The 21694-nt window shown below is 35.8% G+C and overlaps 1 protein-coding gene, 1 long non-coding RNA gene and 1 pseudogene across 4 annotated transcripts; 2 read left to right on the forward strand and 1 right to left on the reverse strand.

Annotated features, from left to right (window-relative positions):
* Positions 1-1008: 1008 nt before the first annotated feature.
* LOC137739511 (uncharacterized) lies at positions 1009-8209 on the reverse strand. 2 transcript variants are annotated; one of them, XM_068479105.2, is made up of 11 exons: positions 8041-8209; positions 7232-7454; positions 6860-7017; positions 6627-6772; positions 6366-6428; positions 6170-6262; positions 5883-6044; positions 5234-5325; positions 4872-4996; positions 1843-2557; positions 1009-1275 (listed from the first exon to the last, which is right to left on the reverse strand). In XM_068479105.2, exons 1-11 carry the CDS (start codon positions 8129-8131, stop codon positions 1209-1211), a joined length of 1935 nt encoding a protein of 644 aa, XP_068335206.2. In that variant the 5' UTR covers positions 8132-8209; the 3' UTR covers positions 1009-1208. The 2 variants fall into 2 exon arrangements, with proteins under 2 accessions (XP_068335206.2, XP_068335205.2); XM_068479104.2 differs by having other exon boundaries at positions 1843-2563; positions 8041-8199.
* Positions 8210-9193: 984 nt separating this feature from the next.
* Positions 9194-20650, forward strand: LOC148694414 (putative zinc metalloprotease EGY1, chloroplastic; annotated as a pseudogene).
* On the forward strand, positions 13627-17341 carry LOC148694415 (uncharacterized). Of its 2 annotated transcripts, none has more exons than XR_015966880.1 (4): positions 13627-13904; positions 14765-14863; positions 15138-15236; positions 16955-17341. It is a non-coding gene; the product is annotated as an uncharacterized LOC148694415 (long non-coding RNA). The 2 variants fall into 2 exon arrangements; XR_015966879.1 differs by having other exon boundaries at positions 13627-13796.
* Positions 20651-21694: the final 1044 nt, after the last annotated feature.

Below are 21694 nucleotides of genomic sequence, written 5' to 3' on the forward strand. Positions count from 1 at the left end.
TGCAAACCAAATCCATAATCTTAGTGCTAGTTTGGTATTATTGTGCTTTTTAAAAAAAACTGCTTCTACTGTGCTATGAGAATAAACAGCTGTAAAATAAAGCTGTTGAGTGTTTGGTTTTTTTTTTTTTTTTGTAAAAGTACTTTTAATAAAAAATAAAAATAAAAATTGTCTGAGTATTTGGTAAACATTTATATAAATTGCTTTGAATATGTTAAATGACTAAAAATAATATGATATTTAATGTGCTATAATAATTGTCAAAGACAATAATGTAAGAGTAAAGATTGTAATTTTGTAAAACATGTGGGGGTATACTTGCCATATGAAAATGTCAAAATGAACATTGATTACTATGCTTTGAAAAAAAAAAACATTTTTTTAAAAGCATCGTAAACCCTGCTTGTGCTTCTATGCTTTTTTACTTTCATTTATAGCAGTGTTTTTTTTTTTGTAAACACTTTCTTTTATTTTATGTTTTTTTTATCAAACATATTTAATGTTCCAGATTTTTTAATAAGCTGTTTTTTTGTTTTAAAAACATCACAATCCCAAACCAAACCCTTAGAGGTTCATACTTCTAATCTTCCTTTGATTAGCTCAATTAAACTCTGAATTGAGAGGAAAAATGATCCAAAAGCCAAAGAAAAACACAGGATTGAAAACTTCATACGAATCAAAAGGAACCACAACAAGGCAGTTATGCAGCCAAATCAAATTCTAGTAAAATACAACCTCAATAGAACACCTATAGACCATGAAGAGGTTGCGACCGGAATTTCGAAATACTCATTTCCGATCTTCAACCACTGTTTCCCAATCATTAGCTGAGACTCTTCTTATTCTTCAGATGACATCAAAGGGTAGTCTTTTTTCTCAGCTACTCCTTCCGGGAAATTTTTTTCAGATTTCATTTTATTTGGCCCTCTTTCCGAAAAAAAATTTCGAGATGGGGTTTTGTGAAACTTGATCAAAGATGTCACCCAACTTTGAAAGAAGAAAACAAAAGAAAAGAGAAAACTCAATAACATTAATAAGGGAATTCAAAGCAATGTTACACATCACACAACCTCAAATATCTAGGAAGCAAATTTACAAGCAAAAGTCCCTTATTGATGGACCTTTGACGATTCTGTATATAAATAAAAGTTCTAGCGTCATCAAACAAGTAACACGCCTTCAAGCCGAGTGCCTTCCGTGACTTAATCTCACTGGCAACCACCATGAGTACTTGTCCATTCTGCTCCACATCCATAGCAGAACTGGTATTGGCACCTGCAAATACAATATACAGTAAACACAACTCCCACCAAGTAATCTATCTAAAATCATCAAACCTTACATTAACCACAATTAAATAAAGTATTTCAACATCATCAGTCAAAACTAATTAGCTGTTTAACCCATTAAACTTATTCCATCACTAAACGCATCCATCATCTAAATCCTGTTAAGGATAAAAGTACTCGTGTGTTAGAATGTGCATCCCACCGACAACTAATTGGCAATTTGTGGGGACGATAAGATTTTTAAAACTATTAATGCAAGGCTTCCATTTCCGATGTAGAGTACTACCCTATCTACATGCCTCATCATATGTGGAGTCACTCAAACCAAACATAAGAAAATGTGTCGCCACCAAGTTTAACTCGTGGCTAATCTGCTCTGATATTATTATATTATGTTAGATAATACTCTCAACAAGATAAACCATAATTGTGATGATAACGAGAATTATTGATGAAATTTTTATGTCAATTAGAGATAAAATGCCCTAAATAAGCAACAACTGCCTATGCCTAATATACTTTGTGCAGTTACTATCAAATTAAACAAACTGACCTGCAAGTAATATGCAAACAACCTTGAGCCTTCTCCACATAATATTTGCACCTAGGGCACCGCTTCCACTTATTCTGCTTTGCAAGTTCCTTAACCATAAGATCCGCCCTCCCTCGCTCGTCCTCGTTAAGTTTCCGATACTCCTCACAATCAACTCCTGGATGCCAAGGGACTTGACATCGTGCACAGAACAGTCTATGGCAAATGGGACACTCGGACACTCTTACAGCCTCCTCACCTTCATTGTCGATCATCAAAACCGTTGAGCAGTCGCTGAAAGGACAGTAGAGTCTTTGTGCCCCTAAAACCATAGCTTCACAAAGGGCATCATTCCACCTTTCTATGACTTCTTTGGGAAGTATTGGCATACAAGCATCAAGTTCCAGCACAGCCCTGCAGTCCAAGCCGGGGCACAAAATTATGTGAATGTTTGCTTGGATTTTGGATGCCACATGCTTGGTTATGCAGTCAGAGCAGAAGGAGTGAACGCAGCCCTCATTTTGAAAAAACTCATCAGCCTCTTTCATTTCAACACAAATCTCACAAAGGATTTGTGTTGATGGTTGTGGTGGGTTGGATTGGATTGCTTGGGTTGCTTGGATTGTTGCCGATGATGAAGAGGAAGAGGAACCGCCATTGTGCGTCGATTGGGAGGTGATTGCAGAAGAGGACATTAGAGCCTCTTGGAACTGCAAATCTTGTGCGTACTTGGAATCTGAAACTAGTTCAGACTCGTCATAAGTTTCATCATCAAAGAGTGCGGAAACGTAGAAATCGTCTACATTCAGATGAAGATCACCAGACGCGGATGCGTTCACTTGTGCCATATGATACGCTACAAGTCAACTCTTCATCTCCACTACTATATATATTATATAAAATAAATGCCACTTTTGTTTTTAAGTTTTTAAGTTACTTTATTAATGGTAACAAAATATCCGGGAACTTTAGGATGACTTTCTAGGAAGTGATGGAAGGGTTTTTATCTTTCCGGAAGTTTAGTCTTTAGTAGTACTGATCCCTCCTTCCTTGAGGGGTTTCTATCTTTTGGGGCATTGATTTGCTTTGATAGGAATATCTCTCTAGTGTGTGTGTGTGTGTGTGTGTGTGTGTGTGTGTGTGTAATTATCCACAGTTGTATTAGAATAACAAAACTTAATTTTGTTATCTTTTAACTCAAATAATTTCACCATTTTTTTGCCCTGCAGCTACTACTAAAACTTTTTTTTCCTAATAAAAATAACAAAAATGTTGCATTCCTATTAGATTAGGAATGTGATTGTGTAAATCCTAACATATCTAGGATATCCTTATGGGATTGTACCACATCTCTTAGACTAGATATTATCCTATTAGAGTTATAATACACCCAAGAAAACCCGAAGGTTTCATGTATACCATGTCTTAGAACCCGAATGTTCTAACTTTGATGCTTATGGATATTTTATATCCTATAGCATTATTCACAAGCTTGTTCCCTCCATTCAATGGATTGTCGAACCGTCACAAGTTCGATCTCACTGATTTGGATGTTTCTAACACAAACCACTTTATGTGGGTACAAGACATGAATCTCCACTTGACTATCAAGAAGATGAGAAACTATTGTAACCAACAATGGCATGGAAGAGCTAAACAAGCCTCCGCCATGATCTTCATTCCAAGACTTATGCCCGAAGCATTACAAACGGAATTACCTCCCGAATGAGGATTCCATGGCTCTTTGGCTCACTTCTACGGATCGTTTAATCATGAAAGATATTGTCTGACGCACACCGTGATTACGTCGATGAATAAGTGTGATTCTAACGTTTATAAATCCAATTGAATTTTGATTGGAGAATATTTTTCTCGTCCTTTCATGTTTCTAACTCGTTCCTAAAACAATAGTGTAGAAAGCGGAAGTTTACCAAATTCTTGGAACTGATTACTACCATAAATGTGAGAAAACGGTATAGACTCAGCTTTGACTGGAGTCTACCGAATGGTTATGCCCTGCTTCGGCAGGGATGCACCAAAGGGCATGCTCTACTTCGGTAGAGATGCACTTTACTTCGGCAAAGGCCTACCAAACAGACTCCTCCCGATTCGACTAAAGCCTACCAAACCCAAGTCGGTCTATCTCTCTCACAATCCAATTTCAAGTTTGTTTTTACAACATATGGTAAAATCAGGATCTGCCAACGGGTGGCATCATGCCCGAAGCGTGATCCTTGGCACCTAAGACCTAAAACTTCAAGAATAAGGGATAATATTCCCGAACCTCAACCCTGCAGAATCTACATTCGTCTCGATAGAATAGATCATTAGTTATGCACCTGTTCGTGCCTCTACCAATGTCGTTGAGGAGTACCATTCTCGTAGTCAATATGTGAAACAATTTTACTCCATCGAACACCATTGGAAGAGCAGAATTTTGACATGAATAGCCATGTTGGCCGAATCCCCTCAGTAATTTTGATTTACTTTGTGAACATTTTTCTATGTTCTTGGATTCCAGTTTGGTGTTTGTTTTAGTTATGGATCATCTTATTGATATTGTCCTTGAATATGAGTTAATCAAATCATGTTTCTTGTATACATGTGACTAAATTCAATTAAACACATGGTTAGGTACGAATGTGGGAAAGTTAGTTATCTGGATGAACGCGATACTACACACACTAGCTTTATACCTAAATGACATCTCTAGTAATGACTTCAAGTCTGTCCAACCTGATTAAGAGCATTGGCACGCTCCTCGTTGTATGAATGTCATGACACGTGCAACAAACAGAAACAAATAGCTTAATTTAAAGTGTACAATGGTACGCTGACCATACACTCCTACACTCTTGCATGATATGTAAAGCTGAAAAGGGAATGGATATTCTGCATTTTGCATGTCGACTCAGTTTTTTCTAAATAGGCAGAACAAATAACCAACACAAACTCTTTGTTGAAGTACATAACAAAACAACTACTAAGTAGCTGCAACGGCAAATCAGTCAAAATATGCATAAACGTAACAGCACATAAAATAAAAATACCTTTAACAGGAGAGTCAGACCAAGTAGATAGACTCCTGCTAAGAAATCCTGGACGACCTTGTCTACCCTTGACTTGTTCTCCCTTCTGCAGCCAAGGACTCCCACTCCCAGCATCCGACTGATGACTGCATGGAATGATGGTAAAATGCTTTAATGTGACAGAACCCTTTATCAATGATCAGGGGACACATCCATTCATCTAACTGAGCTTTCAGGGAATGCTAATGTTTACCTTCCAAATACAAAACCTAACCAGAAATCTAAACTTATTTCAAAAAAAATATAGCTCCACACAAAAAGTTAAAAATGATTTCGGCTAAAATGCATTCACTTCTGTAATGCCAAGAGAATGTATGACTTACGATTTGCGATGCCATTTCAGAGAAGTAATCAACTTCATGATAATCCAGTAAGAAACCAAAGCGCCCATTGCTAAAGGAGTATCAAGAGTGCTCTGAGAAAATGAAAAGAATCAATAACCAAATATTTTGGCAATTACATCAAATTGTAAAACTTACTTTAACATAAGATTACTGAATAACCAATTCAGTCGTAAGTGCCTGTGGGTCCATAAGACAAATTTAAATTAAAAAAAGGTTTGAAGTAACATTGTCCTAATGGTGCCAGGCAATAAATGGTGTTTCTATGATCTAAAAATTGATCCTCAAAGGGACAAGTAATAGACAAGAAACACAATCTAGGTGTATTGTACTTGGCTATGGAAAGTGACATGCTGTATATGTCTACTGAGTATTGAGTGTCCAATAATCTACTAGCTAAATCTTAGTACACAAGGACATGGCCCTATTATCCAAAAATTCCAATGATTCTCCTTTCACACATATCGGCTATAAAAAGTCCCTCATAATTTTAGCAAGGTACATAATCAAATAATTTTAGCAAGGTACATAAAGTACCGTTACAAATTTCTACCCCACATAGTTTAATTAAGCAGGCAAACATTTGTACTCGAATATCAAGAATACAGCCAAAAGGAATGCGAGAGAACACCTGCAAGATGGAGGTTGTTCCAATGATACGCATAGCCCACTTGACAAATTGTGCTATACCAACATCTACTGTCCCATCTTTTGAGACAACAAACTCCCTCACAATCCAGTACCCTAATGCAGCTCCCGCAGGGATAATTCCCACTAGTAAAAATATAGAGACCTGGCAGAAAAACACAAGAAGCCAAGACAATGAAGTGATCCAAAGAGAAAGTTTCAGAAGCAGACAATTTGTACAGATATTTATGAGAATTTTGCGAATATAAGATTTAGGGAACCAATACTTACTGGGTTATGCATCTCTTCACTTAGCCCAAAACTCAAAAGAACAGAATTTACCATCAGTGAAAACTGAGGAACAAGGAAAGATCCTGCTCCAAGCTGTCAAAGGCATATAAATTGTAAGAATTACTTGTACTGTCAATTACATGAGGTTAATAAGTTACCATGAAGCAACAGTAAACTTCAAGACACCAATTGTTACCACTGATCCATATATGGTAAGATAGAGGACATTTTTCCTTCCAGTTGGCAACAGCTTCATTCCCTGAAAGATTAAAGACAAACAATGATGCAAAACATTACCTACAAATTTGCAAGCTAAAACTTCAGGTGAAAAGATAATGATCACAAAATCCTATAATTACAATTCGTTTCATAGGAGATCTGAAATTCAAACTACCCAATGAAAAACTAAAAGCATGCAAGTCAAACAAAAATACATCGGAATCACACAAAAAATTACCTGGAAGAGAATGATTATAATGACCAGAAAAACTCCTACAACCATTGAACTGCTATAATAAAAAGGTACCCAATTGCTGACAATTGGTGCAAACAATAGTAAAGTAAATCCCAGTGCAAGACACACAAGGCGCCATCTCTGAAAATCTGTACAGACAAAAATAGATAACCATCAGAGCCTGCAAATTGTAGCATAAGCAATTATAGTCAGCCACACTTTTATTTTTATCAGACCTTCTTCAACAGTTATGGTGACAGAGCCAGGTATTTTGCCAATGAACTTGACATCGACATATCTTTCATCATAAGGCGACATGACAGAACTCCATAACCCTTTCTGAAGAATTTTCCAATCATCCTCTACACACTGACATAATCCAAGCGTATTATTCCTGTAAAAAAATTCATGAGTGAGACAAAACAATCCACACAAAAAAGGTGTGCGTGTGTGTGAGAGTGCAACTTGAGAAAATGAGTAAGGGAAAGAGAAACGGAGAGAGGGAGGGAGGGGTAGCATATGGTGCACTCATAACTCAACCAATAAAACACAATTATCCTAAAAAAAACAAAATGATTGTCACAGTAAAGATGAGACATTTCACTCACCTATGAAAACAGACTTGAGTTTTGCTATGCAACCTCTCCGGGATTACAAGAGATGTAGACAATGTGATCTTAAGTGAACTTGCATAACTCCCAAGTTTTAACCTGGATGTACCAGAAACTCGTGCCCGTTCACAAAATAAAACATCTTTAGAACCAGGCACAGCTGAGTGCTCAGAAAGAGGTGCGGGGATGACTTCTAGTACTGGGTTTTTAATATCAACAGCTGTGATTTTAACATTGATAAAGGTTAGTTTCAAATATGCAAACAAACCACCAAAGTACACGAGATATTCGAACTCTTCAAAGTTCAAATCCCTAAAATTATAATGGACATATTGTTTAGCTATAGCAGATTAAAAACTCAAAAGCAACACGACATCGAGCAGTAAGGTGCAACATATGTAATCAGACCAAACCCAAAAGGGTATCACGCTAAACTACAATATTGAAACTAACATTCCACTTTAAAGGCCAAAAAGTCGACATTTTTTAAACCCTAACCCGCTAACAACTTGACATTTCCCTCAAGCAATACAGCAACCGAAATAAACCCTAAAGAGGCATAACGAAACCCTAAACCTCTATCTGCCTTACAAGTAAAGAAACAACAAAAGTGAGACTAAAACGTAGTAAGCAAATAAATGCAGAGCAAGTCAAAGTGCAAGTTTTTCTCTCTTAAAATGGAAATAAGTAAACAAGCCACACACTCAAACATCAAAATTTCACTGATTTTCCTAAAATTTTCTCGGGAAGCAAGCAGGCGGCGACCAGCAATACTGAACAAAATTTGACAATATAGAGATAGATACCTTTGAGTTCGGTGGCAAGTGAGAGGGTCGAAAGAGAGAGACAGAAAGCAAAGAGAAGAATGAGAATGGCGGAGGAGAGAGAAGAGCCCATTGCATCGCACACTCGCTACTCTCTCTGCGTTCCGGGAAAGCTTTGATCCAAAAAGTGTCCATCATTTGGGGAGTTTTAACCACGGTTGATTTTTAATAAAAATAACATCTTTATTCTAAAAAGTTACTCATAGTACTATTTATTTACAACATTTTTTATTAATTTGATTAAAACTCAAAATTTTTAAACTTTTTCTATTAATTTTCCTCCATTTTTTCTGTTTCTAATTCCAAATTTTGAAGAAAGATTTCTTAGCAAGGGAGGAAGGCTTCATGTTTTGGGCCCTGTAGAAAAGGGCTTGGATTTTGGCTGCCCCAAAGGCACGGTGACCATTGGGTTTTTCTTATACTTCCATAAGTACTGATAGAAAACACGCTAGTTTCAATTAAGAAACTACATATAGGAGTAAACTTCACAAAATTGAAACTTAGTACAGAACAAGACTCATATTCTAAGGAAAAATGTGAGTAAATGTAATTAGTCAAAATTTAACATCTTTAGGATGGAAGTAGGATGCACACAAAGTTATGGTCAACTCAGAATGGGTGCGTCGTCAAAATCTTGTCAGGTGAAAAAACCCCATTGGAAAAATGATCTTGTTCGTAGGAAAAAAAAAAATACATTAATATCAAATGAGTATACTTCAGGATACTTTTCCTAAGTTTGACAATGGTAAAATACGGCCGACTCAGCTGACGACCCAAGTATGAAGGACAGAGACAACGCAAAAACAACGTTTTTTTTGTCCTAGGGTTTTGGAAAAGGAGTGGCTCGGCTTTAACAGCTCACAACCATGGCTCAACAACACAGCTTAAACGGCTTCAAGTTGTGGCTTTATGCAAGTCAAGGTGCATAAACTACAATTTTGTATTTTTTTTCTTTTCTCGCACAATTATCACTTTGCCACAAAATATAAGAATTGTGAACATAATTTAAGCAGAATAGTATAATTCGAAACGTGTAAAGTTGGATTTATGCATCATTGTGAAGATTTCATGCAATCAAAACCCAAAAAAATAAAAAATTGAAATCATTGGGTTTTTATTTTTTTTCTTCTTATTCCTTCCAACAATTCGATCATCTGTGGAATTAGGAATTGCATCTCAGGTACGCCAACTTGCATTTTTTTTATGTGTTTTGTGATGCTATAAATGGTCCATTAATAATTGCTTTCTTTCTCATTTTTCGAGTATCTACTTGTATTCATGCATTATTTTGAACAGATAATTCTAGTACAAAAACATGTTTGCACGACGGAAACTTGCGCGACGCTAAACACAAAACGTCGTGCAAAGTAGCTTTGCGCATCGAAGGAATGTGTCGCGCAAAGCTACAAAGGTGCGCCTACGTCGCGCAAAACAACTTTGCACGACGCCAAAGTTCCATTGCGCTACTTTGCGCAACATTGACTGCGTCGCGCAAGATTTTGGTGCCAAACAAAGAATGCTTACAGCTTTTTTTCCCAACTTTGCGCGACACAGGCGTACCTACGTCGCGCAAAACAACTTTGCGCGACGTAGTTGAACTTGCGTCGCGCAAAGTCAATGACTCTTTTTTCTAAAATAACCACACATAGGGGCTTTTCCTTCACACTCAACCTCTCTCTTTCAGACTCTATCTCTCTCAACCCTCACCATCTTCACCTTCAGGTATTGTATTTATTTGATTAATTAATTAGCTATTTATTAATTACATTTATGTTTGGATTTTTTTATTTTTGTGTATTTATGTTTTTCTTTAATTGTCTTTGTCAATGCTGGCTTATTTTTAACAAGTTGAGTTTTGGTTTTGAACAATTGAATGAGTAGAATGAATGACTAGGAGTATGAAGGATTTTGATAGGTTTAGGGAAATAAAAGCTATGAAACTGCAAACTGCTCAGTTAACTTGATCTAATTTACGGATAGATTGATGTGTGCTCAAAAAATGGATAGATTTCATTTCTCACCAAATTGGGAGGAGGAAACTAGAATGTTAGAGATTTAGAGAAGAAGCCAGTTTACAGCTTTGTCAAACCACTATTCTATTACGTGGTTAGTAATCATTTTAGGTGTAGTCTCTACCTTTTACGATTTAGAATACATGGTCTCATCATATAGGTCCTTAAACAATAATTTTCAGGCAGGAGTGGAAGGGGTAAACAATAAGTTAAAACTGTGGAACATAGAAATTTTGGGTGATGTCAATATGGAATCGTCCCATTTTTTGGTTTAGAAGGATTAATAGTTTGTATCTATTTTATTTAGTTTCATTAATTATTGTGATTTAATTTATTTGTATGCACATATTTATGTACATCAAGTACAAAATTGTTTTTTGTTTTACGAAGTTAATACTACTTAACTTCGTACACTTTTTTCAAGAAAAGCTTAGTTTTCCGTTTGAGAATTAGTTGGATTTCGTGTATGGATGCGAAAGCATGACTACGGTCCAATTAATTCTTGAATTATTCCATTTTTTGGACAGTTTGGGAATGCATAGTTATGTGTTGTAGTTTGCGGTTCACGGATTAGGTTTCGATAGTGGAAATTTTGGTATTCACTTGTGTAAATATTTTAAATTAACGATCGAATCATTTTGTTGTATTCATATATGGTCAAGGAGTATAGCTTTAAAAAATCATCAAAAATCAGAGTTAAAATAACCGTTAAATCGTGATTTTTCATTTATAACCGTCAAAAAGTTTTGTCCCGTTACTTGATCTCTGAATGTTTTTTTTTTTTTTTTGCGATTTTTGGCATATGTGATCTTAAAGTATATACAAACAAATTTGACAGTTTGATCGTTGGAACTAATTTCGTACAATGCGTTTCCCATCAAGTTCAATGGTATATATATTTAGTAAGTAGATTTTAATTTATTTATTTTGTACTCATAAACAAAAGGCCAAAAGAAAAGCAAAAGGAAAGAAAAAAAAAAAAAAAAAACACTTTACGTGAGCAAGTGTACCTACGTCGCGCAAATTGTTTTTTTATTTTTTTTCCTTTTGCTTTTCTTTTGGGGTTCTTGCATTGCCTTTTTCTTTTGTGGTATCTACTTGTGTAAATGTTTTAAATTGACGATCAAATTAGTTCATTGTATTTATATAGGGTTAAAGAATGTAGCTCTAAAAAATCATTAAAATCGGAATTAAAACTACCGTTAAATCGTGCTTTTTCGTTTATAACCGTTGAAAAATTTTGTCCCGTTACTTGATCTTTGAATGTTTGTTTTTTGCGATTTTTGGCGTACATGTTCTTGAAGAATATACAAACAAGTTTGACGGTTGGATCGTTGAAACTAGTTTTGTACAATGCATTTCCCATCAAAACGATACATTCACTAACACTTAAAAGTTTATTTATACTTTCATCAAGTATAACATAAGATTTTGTGGTATCCACTAGTGTAAATATTTTAAATTGAAGATCAAATTAGTTCATTGTATTCATATAGGGTCAAGGAGTGTAGCTTTAAAAAATCATCAAAATCGGAGTTAAAACTACCGTTAAATCGTGGTTTTTCATTTATAACCGTCGAAAAGTTATGTCCTGTTACTTGATTTCTGAATGTTTGTTTTTTTCGATTTTTGGCGTATGTGATCTCGAAGTATATACAAACAAGTTTGACGGTTGGATTGTTAAAACTAGTTTTATACAATGCGTTTGCGTTTACCCCTCAAAACGATACATTCACTAACACTTAGAGTTTATTTATACTTTCATCAAGTATAAGATAAGATTTTGTGGTATCCACTAGTGTAAATATTTTAAATTGAAGATCGAATTACTTCATTGTATTCATATAGGGTGAAGGAGTGTAGCTCTAAAAAATTATCAAAATCGAAGTTAAAACTATCGTTAAATTGTGCATTTTCGTTTATAACCGTCGAAAGGTTTTGTCCTGTTACTTGATCTCTGAATGTTTGTTTTTTGCAATTTTTGGCATACGCGATCTCGAAGCATATACAAATAAGTTTAACGGTTGGATCGTTGAAACTAGTTTCGTACAATGCATTTCCCATCAAAACAATACATTCACTATCACTTAGAGTTTATTTGTACTTTTATCAAGTATAACATAAGATTTTGTGGTATCCACTAGTGTAAATATTTTAAATTGAAGATTGAATTAGTTCATTGTATTCATATAGGGTCAAGGAGTGTAGCACTAAAAAATCATCAAAATCGGAGTTAAAACTACCATTAAATCGTGCTTTTTCATTTATAAGCGTTGAAAAGTTTTGTCTTATTACTTGATCTCTGAATGTTTGTTTTTTTCGATTTTTGGCGTATGTGATCTCGAAGTATATGCAAACAAGTTTGACGGTTTGATCATTGAAACTAATTCCGTACATGCGTTTCCCATCAAGTTCAATGGTATATATATTTAGTAAGTAGATTTGAATTTATTTATTTTGTCGCGCAAAAGCGTTATTTTTTTTTTTCTTCCCTTTTGCTTTTCTTTTGGTGTTCTTGCATTGCCTTTTTCTTTTGTGGTATCTACTTGTGTAAATGTTTTAAATTGACGATCAAATTAGTTTATTGTATTCATATAGGGTTAAAGAGTGTAGCTCTAAAAAATCATCAAAATCGGAGTTAAAACTACCGTTAAATCGTGCTTTTTCGTTTATAACCGTCGAAAAGTTCTGTCCTGTTACTTGATCTTTAAATGTTTGTTTTTTGCGATTTTTGATGTACGCGATCTCAAAGCATATACAAACAAGTTTGACGGTTGGATCGTTAAAATTAGTTTCATAGAATGCGTATCCCATTAACGATACATTCACTAACACTTGAAGTTTATTTATACTTTCATAACATAAGATTGTGTGGTATCCACTATTGTAAATATTTTAAATTGAAGATCAAATTAGTTCATTGTATTCATATAGGGTGAAGGAGTGTAGCTCTAAAAAATCATCAAAATCGAAGTTAAAACTACCGTTAAATCGTGCTTTTTTGTTAATAACCATCGAAAAGTGTTGTCCCGTTACTTGATCTCTAAATGTTTGTTTTTTGCAATTTTTGACGTACGCGATCTTGAAGTATATACAAACAAGTTTGACGGTTAGATCGTTGAAACTAGTTTCGTACAATGCGTTTCCCATCAAGTTCAATGGTATATATATATTTACTAAGTAGATTTTAATTTATTTATTTTGTACTTAATTATAACACTTAAGAAATTGAATGATATATATGTAAAAAAAATTATTGTGGGTTTTTGTTAGAAAAATATATTATTGTGGGGTTTATGTAAAAATAAATTTGAATTTGAAAGGAGTAAAGTCACATTTTCAATAAAAAAAAAAAAAAAAAAAAAAAAAAAAAAAAACCTTGCGTGACGCCTTAACGTGGTCATCGCGCAAAACCACTTTGTGCGACGCCAAATTGTATACCTATGTCGCGCAAGTTATGATAAATTTGGCGGTCCAATAGTGAAAAATAGGCGGTTTTTTTCAATTTTTCTAAGTTTGGACCTTTCTCTTCCCTCTTTCCTGTATAATAGACCTTTCTCTTCCCTCTTTCCCGTATAGACCTCTCTCTTCCCTCTCGCTCATCTCTCCTTCTCTCTTTCCCGTAGACATCTCTCTCCCTCTCGTTCGCAAGCTTTCCTCTTCACAATCTTGAACAATTTGTGCAAGTTCCCTAGCAAATACAAACTCGCATCTCCAGTTTTGCAGGTTTGTATTCCATTTGAGTACGTTTCTTATTAGCGTTTTTTATAATAGCTCATTTAAGTACGTCTCTCACTTCTCCAAGCCTCCACATTTCTAGCTGTGGCTCCAATGGTGAGTCTTGTTTTCCTAGTCTTTAATTTTTCTGGGGTTTTGTTTTTAATTTGTTTAGCTCTTTCTGCTGCCATTGCTGATTTTTATGTTTTTTTTTTTTTTTTTTTTTTGGAGAATTTAGTGCTAAAATTGATGTCATTCTGGTCAAGCTGGGGTTTTGGAATCGAGGGGTTCGTCTAGAATCAAATTTTAGGTTTCGGGAAGTTAGTATTGTGGAAAATTAGGACAATTTGAGCTCCATTGGCGAGAATTTCACAGATTTACTTTTTCCAGCTCTTTCTGTTTGGTTGATGACAAAATTTAGGAAGCTAAATTCGATTTCCAGAATGAATTAATATTGGAAGAAAATTGATTTATCTTACGTTAAGCACTACTTGTTTTGCTCAATTAAGCGTTAAGCTCATGTATTTTACTAGGATAATCTATGGTTTAGTAGTGACTTTGATGCACTTATGTCAAACTTCACCATGAAATTAAGCACTGGCTTCCCCCCAGGGGGGGGAATCCGATGTGTATTGTTAATCTGACTTGCCAAGCTTCACTACTGTACCTTTATTTTTCTTAAGAAATAAACCGGCTTTGTAAATGTTTTGTTGAAGGTAATGACAACACCAAGAACTGTAAACTTTTAAATTCCTTAAAAGTGTTTCAATTGGTGTTATATGATTTCTGTCTTTGTTATCAGTCCCAATGCGATCACAAAATTATTTGGTGTATGTTTAATGTATATGTCATAGAAAAATATGGTGCTGTGATATATCATTGATGTATGAGTGTGCTGAGTCCCGCATAAAAACCTGTAATTGAATGGTCATTGAGCATTTGGCTTTGGTAAAACTTATTGGTTTATTTGAACATAGGGGGCTTGAAGCTCCAGGGCAGCTGTATTCTCTTCCTTTAGGCTTTGGAAGAGTTCGTCCTGCTGCGAGTCAACCTTGCCCTTCTGCAAGAGTCCATGGGTAAGGACAACCTTTGTAAATTAAACATATAAATTCATTACTATGTGTTTCACTTAGTGTTTTATGTTTTTTTCCGTGTGTATCTGTCTCAATGCGATCACATTCTTGTGGCACATGTTTAATTTATGACACGCCAGAGAAGAATATAGTGCTGTGATATATTATTGATGCATGAATGTGCCTAAGTTATGCATAAACACCTGTGATTAAATAGCCATTGATCATTTGGGTTTCATTATGTATTAAAAACTTATTGATTTTTATTTCAACATAGGGGGCCTGAAGCTCCAGGGCAGCTGCATTCACCTCATTTGGTCTTTGAAAGAGCTCGTCCTGCTGCAAGTCATTCTTACCCATCTGCAGGAGTCCATAGGTACGACAATCCCTATAATTGTACATTCAGTATTCTGTGTTTAAGATGATTTGAGAAAACCAATTACATTTAGAAGCGGACTTGTCATTAGTCGGAAAAAATTGTGTTATTGTCCAATGCCATGTGAAGTAGAATTGACTAGCTTTAGATAATTGGCATTTTAATTTCTAAGTTGTAGCAGTGTTGTGTGTGTTTCAGTTTCGGCATGTGAAACTTTTCATTTCATTGTTATGACATTGGTTTAATTAGACCTTTGCACAGTTTCTTTTTGTTACGTATTTCTCATCAAGAACTTGGTGGTTGAACTTGAAATCCTATATTCCATTAAGCAAATATTATAAAAGCTGAAAAGGTATTCTTTCAACATTTTGTGTGGCATGCTTTAAGCCTTTTGCTTTCTCTTTAGCGAGAAAAGATTTATGCTTTCGCTTTTTGTTTTTCTATTCTTTTGTTAAATTTCTTACTGATAAGTTTGTCTTTGAAATGATGTTGAGTTGAATGCTTTCTTGATGCTCTGCATGTCCTGAATTTACACGTTTTACACAAATATTCGGAGGAGTGGTAGGCCGAAAATGTGGCCCTCCCGCTGTCAACTCTGCATAAACAAATTATATGTCTTTTCCATTACCTATATGCTTGCATTGATTGAAAGATGTGGAAGTTGATTTCTTAGAATTGTTTTTAAGAGAACACTATCTCTATACATTTAGTCACAATCGTTCACTAGTTGCAAGCTGTAGAAATCATTATCAACACCATTCTGAAACCTTTGTTAATTTTTCGGGGGAAGAAGAAAGAGTGCTCAGTTCTCTTTCTCTTCTCCCCTTTTCCTTTTCCCTTTAATTTTCTCGTTTCTCCGTTTTGCTTCTCTGCAATAATTAAATACATATTCCAAGCATATATATATATGTGTGTGTATATGTATGTATATGCAAATAATTGGAAGATTAGTTGGTTGGATGATGGATTGCAAAATGTTTGCCACCGCAATTTGGAACGCCCAAATTTGTTTGGAACACGAACACTCCATATTTGCCTAATTGAATTGACCTACATGGGACCTTAAATTGCCTTCATAAAGCATACATACTGGGATATATATATATATATATATATATATATATATATATATATATATATTATATGTGTGTGTGTGTGTACAACGTGGTTATGGCCGATGAACGTGAGAGATTCTAGAACTTTTGTTGATCCAATTACTGCATTCTTTGTGTTCCTTATTTGTAACATCAGAAAAATGGAGGGGGTAGGATTTCCGGCTATTTGCTTCGCTTGGACTTTATGGCTCTGTTTGCTACACCGCATTAGTTTGCCGAATTGAGCTATTATGAGTTAGTCTAAGTTGTATCAAACAAGGTGCTATTTAGCAATCTCACTAAGTGGGACTAGTGCCTCACCTAGTCTCCTTATTTTGACCTTGTTAAAATGAGGGTTTGAACTAGAACCAACCCAAGCGAACACGCCCTATAGGTTTTTTAAATAAAATAGAGCTTACTGTTTATAAAATAGTGTTGGACTACCCATTCTTTTTTATTTCACTTGATGCAATTTTTTTTGTTGGCCATGAAAATGGATAGGTAGTTCCTCTTGTTTTGAAATTAAGAATGTTGGTAACCTACTTATTACTTTGGCTGCTAATTGATTAGTTTCAAATGCAAGAAATGATTAGTTTCTAATGTTATAATTTTATGTTCAAAAAGTGTATAGATGTCGCATTTGATCACTTGTCGTCGGAGTGTGACCAATGAGCTTCCCGCATTATCAGCTTCTACTGCTCCAGGTCGAACACCGCAGAGGTCGATGCGTTGAAGGAGGAAGTGACAACTCTAAAGGGTCAGGTTGTGATCCAGGGCCATCAGATGAGGGCCCAGTGCGAGGAGCTAAAGGCCTGTGTTGGGCACGTGAGAGACCTTGTACAAGCCATACAGATGATCGGTATCCACATCTCGCTACTAGTACCTGATCTTGCTCCACCTTTGACCTCTGAGCCACTTCACCTAGAAGACTACTTGTAATTTTTTTTTTGTTCGGACATCTTGTATGTACATTTTCATATATTTTATAATAAAATACTTTTCTTTGGTTAATTAATTATTGCTTAGAATTTAATTACAATATTATTAAAAATTAAAAAATATATATTTTTGACCAAAACCAAAAAGTGATCTAATCCATTTTGTGCGACGCATGCTGCGTCGCACAAAGTGACTTTGCGCGACTCAGGGACATGCGTCGCGCAAAGGGCTTTGTGCGACCTAGTAGGCTGCGTTGCGCAAAGTGACTTTGCGCGACTCAAGACAAGCGTTGCCCAAAGCCCCTTTGCGCGACGTAGGTATCTTCTTCGTCGCGCAAACCCTTCTGTCACTACCTTGCCGCGACGGTTAGCGCGCGACTAAGGTCCGTTGTGCAAAGTTTTGCGCGACGTTTTTTGACTTTGCGCAAAGTGTTTTTTGTACTAGTGAAATAAACTTCCACCAGAGGTGGTGAAATACTTCACATATCCAAATGCCGTCGACCCACCAAATATGGAGTTGCTATTCCCGTATGTAGATTCGGCTTTGCCTGTAGCATATGGTGTTTTGGGCGTTTTACTGTTTTATGTAAGTGAGATGTCTTGCTGTTTGTTGGGTTTGGTTCAAATTTAAAATGTACATTTCTTTCTATGTATTGGCTATCACACTGTGCTGTTTCTTGTCCACCAAGTAGAATCTTTAAGCCTATGCCAATGAAAGAGAGAGCTGATTTATTGTGATGTTTCTTTACATTGTTATGTATAATACTAGATTTGATTGTGAATAAAATGAGCATGCTTATTGTTCAAGTTCACTTACCCTGACGATGTACGTTGAAGAATAAGTAGATACTCAGTTCTGTCAGTTTCAAGAGAGGGCATGCTAGTGAACAAATGAACGATAAGTAAATACTCAATTGTGTCAGTTTTAAGTGAAAAAAAATCTGATGACTTGCGTATGCTTTGCGTGAAAAATGAAAATTATGTCATTTTCTTGTAAAAAAATTCTGTCAATTTAGACCTTCTCCAAATGATTTCTTGTAAATTGTGATTTCCTATTTGAATTTTACTTTTGTTCTTATTTGAATATGATTACGATGGAGTTAATTGTATGCAGGAAGTTGGGCATTTTGTGGCTGCTTTCCCAAAGAACGTAAAACTTAGCATTCGTTTCTTTATTCCTAATATTACTCTTGACAGCTTCGGTGCAATAACTCAGGTATCTCTAATAATCCAAGTATAGCAATCCGAAACATGTCCGTTTTAGAAACTTGTCTCTGTTGTTTAGTATACAATCTGAGTAGGAGCAGGTCATTCCCGAATGAATAATGTAAATTTGATCTTTGTAATGTACTTCTTCCCCCTGCCGCTGCCCATCCCAGACACGAGTTACACATTTTATTTAAGACAGTGTTGGCTTATTCTGTTCCGACGTCTGAGTCATGAGTTTCTGACTTTTCCATTTCTCCCGTATTGTAAGTTTGAATGGTTTAGGACTTTTATATTTATGTGATAGTTGTAGCTATAGGTATGTTGTGTTTGATGCAGTAGTTTGACCTAGATTTGTGACTACCTTTGCTCGAACTAGGTCATCTGTGCGCCTAGACCCCCTTATCTCCCTCGTTTGTACTTAAAGGTGATTCAGATAATTTCTTCTCATCGTTCACTGGTTTTGTAGTTTAAATCCATTCTTCCTGATCGGAGCACAAAAGTCGACATATCACTGGCGGGCCCCTTTGCTGGTGCTGCACTGTCATTGTCAATGTTTGCTGTAGGTCTGCTGCTCTCGTCTAATCCGAACGCTACAGGAGAGTTGGTGCAGGTTCCTAGCATGCTGTTTCAAGGTTCTTTGCTTCTTGGACTCATCAGAAGAGCCATCTTGGTTATGCGTATGTCCTTCCCTTGCCTCAGTACCACTATTTAACTGATTCTTCTTTGTATGTGAGCTACGAGACATCTATGCAATCCTTTTTCATTTAATGCAGCAAAAGTTTCAGATCATTCCACTTCATATATTCTTAGTTGACATGATACCATCCTGAACATGCAGATCAACGCATGCTGCGACAGTTCCAATTCATCCTCTTATGATTGCTGGCTGGTGACGTACTATTTCTTGACAACCTTAATAATTTCATTGCAATGCGTAACATGCTCGTGACTCAAGTTTAACATTGCAGGTGTGGGTTGACAACAACGGCTTTTAACATGCTTCCAGTGGGCTGTCTTGATGGTCGAAGAGCTGTGCAGGTTAATTTACAAATCTGTGCACTGAATTTCTCTTTCCGTTTTCTTTATTATGATGATTTCATGAAATCTTTATTAATTTGTTTTAGTTGTTTTTTTTTCTCTTTGAAGTAGCCTAAGGTAGATAGTTTACAGTGATGATAGCCGTATTCTAATGTGGCTTATGGTATATCTCTCTTGTTGCAGGGTGCTTTTGGAAAAAATGCTCTAATTGCCTTTGGCTTAACGACATACACGATGCTTGGATTGGGAGTGGTATGTCTTAACTTTTACGGCCTAAAGCTAACATGCTAATGCTTGCTTCAAACTTTAAATTCTTGGATTGAGCAGAGTATGCTAACTTTTACAACTTAAACAAAACAAGCTAATGTTTGGTAAAAGCATTAATAGTAGTTTTTTCAAATTCTGAGGCTCGTAAAGTTTTAGTCTTCTTTTCCTCCCTTTCAGCTTGGCGGACCTCTCTCACTTCCATGGGGACTCTACGCCCTAGTTTGGTACTGAGGTGATTCTGAAAAAAGTGGCTATAAAAAAAAAGCTATGAGCTTTTTAATGTTTGGCAAACATTCAACTTCAGTTTTTTTTTCACAGTTTTGGGTGAAAAAAAAATAAAAAACACAAAGCTGCAAAACCCAGCTTTGAAAAACCAGCATTTTTTCATATCTGTTTTACATTAAAGTTTATCAAATACTATAATACTGCCATTTTTTTTATTCAAAAGCACTTTTAGAAAAAAATTTACCAAACACTCTGCTACTTTATTTCACAGCTGCTTATTCTCGCAGCACAGCAGAAACAGTTTTTTTTCAAAGCACAGCAATACCAAACTAGCCCTACGTGCTCATATGCCAGGTTTGCAAATCAGAATTTATATATTGCGGTTTCATGCTTCAAAAATCCTCTATCTGCTACCGAGAAAGAAAAAACGCTCCATCTCATTGACATTGTTTTGTTTATATGTTCAGAGGACTCCAGAGAAATCGTGCCTGAATGATGTATGTAACCGAGGTTGGAACGTGGACGATAACAGTTGTTACAGTGGCCGTTTTCCTTGTCGTACTCACACTTCTTCTGGTATGGGATGAGCTTGCCGAGGAGCTAGGTATAGGTCTTGTAACTACATTTTGATGTATCATACGCGAGAGCCCTTCTTTTTTTTTTTTTTTTTTTTTTGTTCTGAATAATTTCGATAGTAATCCATTAGCCATAAAGTTTGTGAATTCAATAAGCATTCAATCTAATAAAATTCCATTTTTTGTACTCCATTTTCATATATTTTGAAGCAATAAAGATTGTGAGAGCATGCATACATGCATGTCCGATTAGGCATGCGTGTATTACAAGCTCGTAGAGTTAAGCACCTTTGCTAGGCTCACGTAAGTCACAGGGCAAATACGATGCAAGAACCATTAGCATCAAGTCTAGGCCTAGTCACAAGTTGCACTAACCACCCTAATTAACACATTATTCGAATTAAACAGCTAATTGACTTGATGATCGAAATAATGTTCACAAAACCAACAATGAGCACGTACTACGTATAACTCTATTAGGAGCGTTAATGATTGTGCTAAAACAATATATTAATGATTGTGCTAAAACAATATATCCCAAAGGTTTTCACATTCAAACTTTTGAGGGTTGTCTCTTAGTATTACGGTTTAATGATATTTTTCTTCACTTGTATGTGAAAAATCTTAGTGTTGTAGACTTGTCAATAGCGAATTAAAAATCAATTTATTTCCGTCATTATTGTGCTCCAAAATTAAATCAAATTATTTAGTCATCTTAAGGCGACAATTATTATTCACAACACAAAAACAATTAGACTCGACCTCTTTAAATGTATGCGATTAACCATAATTCAATTATGTAGTTTTATCGTGTCGTGTCCAAAATTTTCATTCTTGTATTCAAAATGTCCCAGATTTGCTATATCCCTAAATTAAAATTTCTAAAGGTTTTTCTGCTGTAGCTTACTGAAAGCGGGAGCCTCAAGGATGCATAGAAAACTCAACCCCCAACCCCGCCATCCAAACGCAACCACTCCCCTTCCTTCCTCTTCCAGTGCTTAGATTTAATCCTCCCATGGCTGACCCCACAAGAACTCGCCACTGTCTTTCTTACCTGCACCGCCCTCCACGCAATCTCCACCTCCATCACTCTCCGCCGCGCCTTCAACGCC

This window comes from Pyrus communis, chromosome 9, assembly GCF_041283825.1.
Source record: "Pyrus communis isolate YQ-2024b chromosome 9, ASM4128382v1, whole genome shotgun sequence".
NCBI classification, from domain to species: domain Eukaryota; kingdom Viridiplantae; phylum Streptophyta; class Magnoliopsida; order Rosales; family Rosaceae; genus Pyrus; species Pyrus communis.